General features: G+C 32.2%; 1 protein-coding gene across 1 annotated transcript; it reads left to right on the forward strand.

Moving 5' to 3' along the window:
* Positions 1-5,604: 5,604 nt before the first annotated feature.
* Positions 5,605-8,415, forward strand: LOC107914299 (phytoene synthase 2, chloroplastic). The gene is made up of 5 exons (XM_041077607.1): positions 5,605-6,274; positions 6,749-6,799; positions 7,253-7,425; positions 7,507-7,742; positions 7,832-8,415. Exons 1-5 carry the CDS (start codon positions 5,920-5,922, stop codon positions 8,184-8,186), a joined length of 1,170 nt encoding a protein of 389 aa, XP_040933541.1. The 5' UTR covers positions 5,605-5,919; the 3' UTR covers positions 8,187-8,415.
* The last annotated feature ends 347 nt before the right edge of the window (positions 8,416-8,762 follow it).

Genomic DNA, 8,762 nt, shown 5'->3' on the forward strand with positions numbered 1-8,762 from the left:
TAATAAAATATAGTATAATTGATGTAGCGTATAAGCCTTAATAAGATAATTTTCATCGTATGAAATATAACACTGGAAAAACCATTTTGTAACCCAAATGAAGTTTCATTAAAATATAGTTTATCAACATTGGTTTCGAGTACAAATAGTTCTCAAAATACAATCAGACATTAGCTCCCCCATTTGTCATGCATAGTACAAAATAATAGAAGTCTCACTGCAACACACGTCCTCTAATGTATTCTAACTGAATGTCTTCCTTCAACAGTAAGCTTGAGAATGAAAAGGAAAACGGGGTAAGTTCAAAAGAACTTAGTGAGTTCCAGAATAAGTCTTATCAATAACCACTAATACTTCAAGCAGATCACATCAAAGAGTCAAACATAATTACATAGTTTGCAGCATGGCGAGTACCATACACAAACAGTCTATTCACTGATTTACTATCCTTTTGGCCCAAACACTACGCCCAAATGGCCAATAGATAAACCTTCTTCATGCCAGTCGCATACCGAAATCCTTAGTCAAATTCATATCATATATTCCATTCATATTCCTTTACTTGTATCCTTTTTCATGATTTGTCAATCTGATTTGCAGCATACATTTGCCCTACCAGAGGCTACACAACTATTTTCATGTATGGCGATCTGCCAGTTCAATGTACATTCTATTGAAGGCATTGCCATGAATATTTTTCCTTAACATCATTTCCATGATTCAGTCTATTTCATTCTTGTTAGAAGCAGAAGGTAGTGGCTTAAGCATGAAGAATGATTCTTACACTTTAACAAAAACATTACAAACTTAGACTAACAACTCTAAACAACCATTTTTCATATAGCACACTTCATCTTTACAAAGTATAAGTACTTACCTTTTACCAAATATAAAACATGAATATTATACACATGGAAGTATGAAAGAACTCACTAGAAATACAACAAAGTTTATCTAGCAGAACCTTTGTCTTTGTCACTCAGACCTTCTATATTGTCTTGAGCTAAAATATAAATAATTAAACTTATCAGATCATTATACCATTGAAACCACAAATGGATGTAAGAAATATTAACATTTAACGCAGAATCAAGAAGTTTCCTTCCTTACATACTAATCTAATACTTATGCATGTAGAGTTAATTTACGTAAATAACTATGAAAATAACCTAGGGCTCATCAGTATTTACCAGAGAGCTAAAAAAACGTAGGAGTTGCCTGGATACAGCGAACCCAACTTCAAATATGTTTCTAGACTTAAGTTTTTCAGAGAATACAGAGAAAATCAGGAAAAAGATGAATGCAACGAAAATGCAAAAGTTTATTGGTAAAGACACTAATATTCTTATATACTTAAGCACGGTGACAAGGTTTAGTAGAAGGATTAGATTATTCCACTAACACCCTTGAATCTCATGATTAGGTGCACTTATCATCATTTAAGTCTTATCAACTACAATATTTTAGTTTAATTCTAACCAGTTCTCATTGGTCTAACTAAATAGTCTTATAAAAATAATAAATAAATCTATGAAACTACAGATTTGACGACTTCGCCAAAACATCTAGGGTGGTGTATACTTAACAAAAGAATCCGCCAAACCATAGATCTCGCCAAAACGTAGACTTTTCCAAAACATGGACTTCGCCAATCTGTGCATACACAGAATCTCATACTTAACCACAACTAATACTTTACTTACTCAAAACTACACTTAGTACAATAAACAATAACCATAAATAGAGACTTCGTCGGGCAGACTGTTACAAAGGAAATTATGACAATAGTTTAATAAATGTAATATAAGATAATGAAATATGCAAAAGTATTGTAAAAGTGAAATTGTGGGAAAATATGGAATTTTTATGATGGCAAGGACTAAATTTTCAAACTTGAGAAAATATGTAGATGAAATAATATAAGTGAAATACGTAGAGATTTGATGTCTGAAATAAGATATTGGATATATTATGTGATTAAAGTGTAATATGAAAGAAAGTTGATTTAATTTGGTTAATTAGTGAATAGTAAATTTTTATGACATAAAAGGGACTAAATTAAAAAGGTAATGAAAGCTTACAAGGGAATATTAGATTACAAAGAATAATAATTTTATGATAAAAATGACTAAATTGAAATAAATCCAAAGTACACAAATTCTGTTCTGAAAATGAAAAGATGAAATTGATTCTGATGTAATTGCCCATGTAGACTAGTGTTGAACTTTGTGGATGCAGTTGGCGTGCCATAAAAACACTTTATCGCACTCTTTGTTCTGAATTCAACACTTCGGTGATCTTTGTTCTATTCTGTATTTAGCACTCTGTTCTGTTCTGGTACAACACTTCAGTGATCTATGTTCTATTCTGCTCCATGTATCCATCTCGTTCAATCGTATCTAGCATGGGCTAATAAAAAAGATTATGGTAAGTGACTTCTGACAAAAGTTCTACTTTCGAAAATTAGTGGAAATGTAAAAGTTTTGATAAGCAAGTTCTAATGAAAGGATTCTGTCACATAGTAAAATGACACGTAATGGATCTTGATAACAAATTTCTGTTAAACTGTAAGGTGATAATGTAATGAAGTAAACTAGAAAAGATTTTGTTTCTGCCAATCCACAAAAAGATAAAAGTAAAGAATCATAGTGATAAATTCTGTAAATACGAAATAAACTGTTGATTATTAAGATGTAATTTGGGACTTATAATAGTAGTAATACTTATTATTAAAAGAAGTCAAAGTACAAATAAGATTCAAATTCCTGGGTACTTACTAAGCTTTCACGAGCTTAACGCGTGTTTTAAACGCATAGGTGAAAGATCGGGAAGAAGCTATAGACTCAAGGTATTTGAGGTGACAACTTCGACACATCGCATCACATCAACAAGGAACGAAAGGCAAGTGGTAAGATATAAATATATATATATTGGTATAGAATATGACATGTACATAGGATTAGATCAAGGTATAAATATAGTATTTTAGTAGAAATTGATGATGTTAAGAATTTAGAATGGATTTATAATAATGAAATATTTCATAAAAGAAGTGAAATTTGAGCTCCCGACGTTGCGATGTCAGTCTAGGTGTTTTGAAATTTTACAATTTAGTCATTGATCAACTATGTGAGATCGAATGAGCTAATTTAAGCCCGAAAATCATTCTGATATGGGTTTTATTTCTAGTATAAGTGTAAAATGATCTTATTACATTGATAAAATGATATGTAATTATCAGAAGTTACTTCGGCAATAAATGTAGCATGCCAGTGCCTTGACCTGGCAATAAGGTCGGGTTTGGGGGTATTACACTAGAAGTTGAACCTAATTGGAAGATATTTTTAAGCTTGGGAGAGTTGAAGTATTGAAGTGAGCAGCCTAAATGCACATTCCCTTGAAGATCAGGGCATTTGAAACCCATTTGGATCACTTGAAGACATAATTGTTTTTATTTTTGGCCTAATCTGTCAATGAACCAATTAGGAAGTTTATTTTTAAGTCCAAATTAATTTGTTTCCTTGTAAATTTGGTCCATGCATAACTCCCATAAAGTTGGCCAAATTCACTTAGCCTTTTCTTTCCTCTTTTAAGTTTATTAAGAAGAAAAAAGTTACTTTTCTTAGTTGGCCAGAATTTTAGGTGAGTTTTCAGGGATTTGTTTTTCTTAGCCATACACATTTTTGAGGGATTTGTTTCTCCTTTATTTTTTCAACTCCCTTCTTGCGTAAAAAGGGGTAGCGGCCAACCTTATAGGACACCCAACTTTCATTTGAATAAAAGTACTCTTTGAGTTCTTTTCCTCTACAAGAAATCTTTTCTTGTTTGTTTTAAAATAGTTTTCAACTCAGTCTTCTTTAAAATTGATGGTGCGAGTTCTTCACCTTCCGTTTGCTAGGTTATCTAACTTGTAGGGTCAATTAAAATCATTAGTGGAGTTTAGTGAAGCCTGTTCTTCAATAGGTTTCATTGGATATCTTTCTTCCTCATCACGCCATCATCATTTTTATCATTTTCAATCTTTCATCTCTCTTTATTTATTCTTAAATTGTTCCTAACTCATTTATGTTTCAATTTTAGATTCAAGAAATCAAATTTGGCCTCATCTTTTTTTAGAACAAGATTTGACTTTTCTCCTTTCAAAATTTGTCAAACATTGGCTAAAAGCTTTCTCCTCTTGTTTCAATCTTTTTATTTTCAAATATGTTTTATTTTCATTTTTTCTAATCGTTTGTTTGTTTACTTTTTTAAATTAACATTTCAACAACTTGAAATCGACTCATTCACCGCCCTTATCAATTACATTATCAATTTTTAAATTACTATTTAGAACTTGACACCCTTATGTGTCATTTTTAAGGTTAATGTTATCCTCAACAGTTCCAAAATTAAAATAATTTGTTATGTTAAAATTTTAAATATATTACAATCAACTCGATACAAGTTTGTATCAAGATACTCCAAATCATGTCATGATAATTACCCTTATGCTAAAAAGGTGTGGAAAACTTTGGAAAAATGAACAAACATCCTTAACTCTGACATTTATGTGTCAATTTATCCTTCCAAAATAGCGTCTATTGAAAAATAACATCCATTCTCATATTATTAAATAATATTAAAAACAATAATATAAAAAAATTAAATAACTTCTAATATATATATAAAAAAAACTTAAAAAGTGCCTTGACGGCAGTCATGAGCCAATCCGAGTGCAAATTAGACTAATGCTTTTTATTTTTTCTAAAAGGAGGAGGTAGTGGCCATTTTGCAATGTACACCATTTGAAGTTATAGTGCAATAATTAACAAAATGAGTCAACTCTACATTATGCATTCACTATTTGAGTAAACAATATTATCAAATGCATTTATGGCAATGGCTGGCCCAACCATCAAGCTTCTCCCCAATAATTCTACCTTTTCAAATTTCTACTTCGGATAATGCTACATACCCATATTTTATACCCATAAAATATTTTTTAATACTTTACTCATTTTTTTTAATATTAAATCTGTCAAACTATTTGACAACGTCCTTTAAATTAAAACAAATTTAAATGTTAAATATTAAATAGTTAATAAATAGGTTACCACAAAAGCTTTTTTACAGTAAGTCGGATTGTGTTTTGCTCGTTATTTTAAAAATAAATAAATTAGATTTTGTATGTTATATCAAAAAGTAAATTAGTCTTTTTATTAAAAATTTAATCCATTTGTCTTGTTAAAAATTGACGTAGATGATGAAATAATTAGACAATAATATGTGGCATATCATATGTACCTCATGCTAACATATAAAGATTATTTTTTAATCGTAAAAATAGATACAAATTTTAATAAAAAAATGTATGTATTCTTTGATTTAATATAAAGAAACTAATTTATCTATTTTTTAATAAATAAGATAAAAATTATTATCTCTTTACTAATCCTTCCAAACAAATGCATTTTATAATACCTTGCCATACATCACATGTACAAATGCATCAAACACTAAAAAAAAAGGGAACCAGAAAAGCCAAATCCGGCCAATTGCCACTTCTAAGATGTGGCTTGAATTCGGTAAATATATGAAGCAATGGTGTCCACAAAAATACGTGTGAGATAACAGAGTGATGGGGCATATTCCAGAAAATAAGCTTTAGCTTTATGTGAGAGACGCCCTTTTCCCCTTTTTGTAAGAAGACGACGTGGTATCTCCTGTGTCCTTGGAAGCATTTAAAGATTAAAAAAAAAAAAACAAGAAAAAGAAAAAGTGGTGGACATTTTAGCTTCAAATTCTCATTGCCATTCGCTGGTTTTTATTATCTTCTTTCACTACTTATCCTCACCCAACTTTTCTCTCTGAGCTAAGTGGTTCCACACTGTTTCATAAAGACAATATAGTTTGGGTGTTTCTTTCTTCTTTTTTTTAACCATGGCTGGTGTTCTTCTTTGGGTGGTATGTCCCAAAGGGAATGCCACTGCTTTACTTAGCTTGATACCAAGGAGTGGGAAGCATAAAAGGTGTAGGGTACATCAAAAGGTGAAGTTTTCTACTGGGGTTTCAGCTATTTCAAGTGCAGTGGCTAACCCAGCACGATCTTCAGAAGAGAAGGTTTATGATGTGGTTTTAAAGCAAGCTGCTTTGGTTAAAGAACAAAGGGGGAAACAAACTTTGGATTTAGGAACAAGAACTGAAACTGATGGATTCACTGATTGGGATCTTTTGAATGAAGCTTATGATCGGTGTGGTGAAGTATGTGCTGAATATGCTAAGACTTTCTATTTGGGTACTTTGTTCTGCATCCTTTTTCTTTTTAATATTTTCTGATTTCCCTTTTTTTTTTCTTCTTGGGGTCTGTTCATTTTAAAAGTATTTAGATCTTGATTTTGATAATTGGGTGTATGATTAGAATATTATTATATTTTTTTAGAAGTTCTTGCACATGGGGTCGATTTGACCCTTGTTTTATTTAATTATTGATTCCCTGTATTTTTTTGTTTTTCTAATATATTCTTTAGGATTAGGCTGTTTGGCTACCGAGAAAAGGGTGAGAAAACTTGAATGAAAATTCCATATTTTCCATCCTCAAAAATACCTTAGAAAGAATCTTAATTGCTAACATTTGTAATAAGGTTCCAATTGAACAAATAATGGTTTGTTTTTTAAGTAGTATTAGTACTTTGTTTGATCAAAATACTCAAAAGATTTTTAATTTATGATAACAAGAACATGGAAATGACTGTATGTTATTTCTTTCCAGGTACATTACTTATGACACCGGAGCGTCGGAGAGCTGTGTGGGCGATTTACGGTATGTATGGTTTCAGTTCACTGATTTTAGGTGTGGTCTATCCGTTGGCAAACTCACTGTTTTAAATCATCTGATTGCTTTCATGCCTTTCAAGGTTAAACTGTAATGCAATGTCCTCTAGCTTTAGTTCTAACATTTAGGATGATAAGTAGTGTAAAAATAATTGAAGTCGGACCTGCGCTTTAGTGCAATCGATGCAGGCTGCCACGGCATTGAGCAGGCCTTGGATTCGCAACTTCTCCTATTCTAAGGCTGCATTATTGATGAAAGTTTGGTTGTGTCCTATACTGCTTTGGCTCTTTGTTCAACACTTACCAGATATGAGTAGGGGGATATAACTTTCCAAGTACATTAAAAAATTCATGTAGAATTCGATAATAGGATCTGAATTTGAGTATCATTGCTGAATGTTTTTACAGTTGGATATTAAATTTTTAGTCCTCTGGTATGCAGTTTGGTGTAGGAGAACAGATGAGCTTGTGGATGGACCTAATGCTTCACATATTACACCAAGGGCACTTGACCGATGGGAGAAAAGATTAGACGATCTTTTCGAAGGTCGACCTTATGATATGCTCGATGCCGCTTTATCCGATACTGTCTCGAAGTACCCTGTAGATATACAGGTTTGCCACATTTTATAGAGTTAAAGGCCTTGATATTTTGCATGATCTTTGTGAATCAAACATGGATTTTCTTTGTTTCAGCCATTCAAGGACATGATAGAAGGAATGAGATTAGATTTAAGGAAGTCGAGATATATGAATTTTGATGAGCTCTACCTTTACTGCTACTACGTTGCCGGGACAGTTGGACTAATGAGTGTTCCAGTAATGGGGATTGCACCTGAATCGAAAGCATCGGTGGAGAGTGTCTATAATGCCGCATTAGCCCTTGGAATCGCTAATCAACTTACTAATATACTTAGAGATGTTGGTGAAGAGTAAGTCCAATGGTCGCCGAACTTTTTGTAATTTTCACTTTCTAATGAACTCCTTTCAGTGTTTTCTCATAGTTTGTATATTTCCCTAGTGCTAGGAGAGGAAGAATATATCTACCACAAGATGAACTGGCACGGTTTGGACTGTCGGATGATGACATATTTCGTGGACAAGTAACGGATAAGTGGAGGAACTTCATGAAAGATCAGATAAAACGAGCGAGGATGTTCTTCGACGAGGCAGAAAAGGGTGTTTCCGAGCTAAATGCGGCAAGCAGATGGCCGGTGTGGGCATCATTGTTGCTGTATCGACAGATATTAGACGCCATTGAAGAAAATGATTATAACAATTTCAGCAAAAGAGCGTATGTAGGGAAAGTAAAGAAATTTGCTTCACTTCCAGTGGCATATGGAAGAGCACTTATGGGCACTTCCAAATTGTTCTGAAGTTTGTCATTTTTACTTTAATTTCCCCTCTCTTTTTTTTTTTTAGTTTTATCCATAAAATTTGTTTTTGATTTGTTGCAATGCAGCAAGTAAAATTTGTTAGTAAATTATTTTACTGATTTTCTTGGTAAAAACTTCAAAAAGTAAGATGGTATATGTATAGGCTGAGTTAAAATCTGTAATATGTTTCAAGTTCAGTAAAATACAAAAAGAAAAGCTTTGGATCTTTTGTTAGCTAGCATATAAGTTTATATATTTGTATATATAGTCTAGTAGGAGTTGAAATTTTTTTGGTAAAGTATACCATTATACCATTAGTCATTAAAATATGAGTGAGTTTTTTTATTGGTCTCTTTTAGTAAAAAAAAAAAGAAAGAAGGATACAATTTGGTTATTGAACCTTTTTTATAAGCATTGTTGCCTTCTTGCTCACTACATCCTTGGCTATTGGGCAACAAATTCATTATGGCAATGCCAAACAATCCTGCGTAGACAGTAGTTAAGGATGAGGCTCAAATGTTCCTCTTCTCAAGCCAGGTGAGATAGACATTCTTGTTGATAATGGAGGTAATAGTG

Source organism: Gossypium hirsutum, chromosome A09 (assembly GCF_007990345.1).
Source record: "Gossypium hirsutum isolate 1008001.06 chromosome A09, Gossypium_hirsutum_v2.1, whole genome shotgun sequence".
Lineage (NCBI taxonomy): Eukaryota > Viridiplantae > Streptophyta > Magnoliopsida > Malvales > Malvaceae > Gossypium > Gossypium hirsutum.

Coding starts and splice junctions, on each gene's coding strand:
- LOC107914299 (XM_041077607.1), top strand. CDS start 5,920: ATGGCTGGTGTTCTTCTTTGGGTGGTATGTCCCAAAGGGAATGCCACT. Junction 6,275..6,748: donor TGCTAAGACTTTCTATTTGG/GTACTTTGTTCT, acceptor ATTTCTTTCCAG/GTACATTACTTATGACACCG. Junction 7,426..7,506: donor AGTACCCTGTAGATATACAG/GTTTGCCACATT, acceptor TCTTTGTTTCAG/CCATTCAAGGACATGATAGA.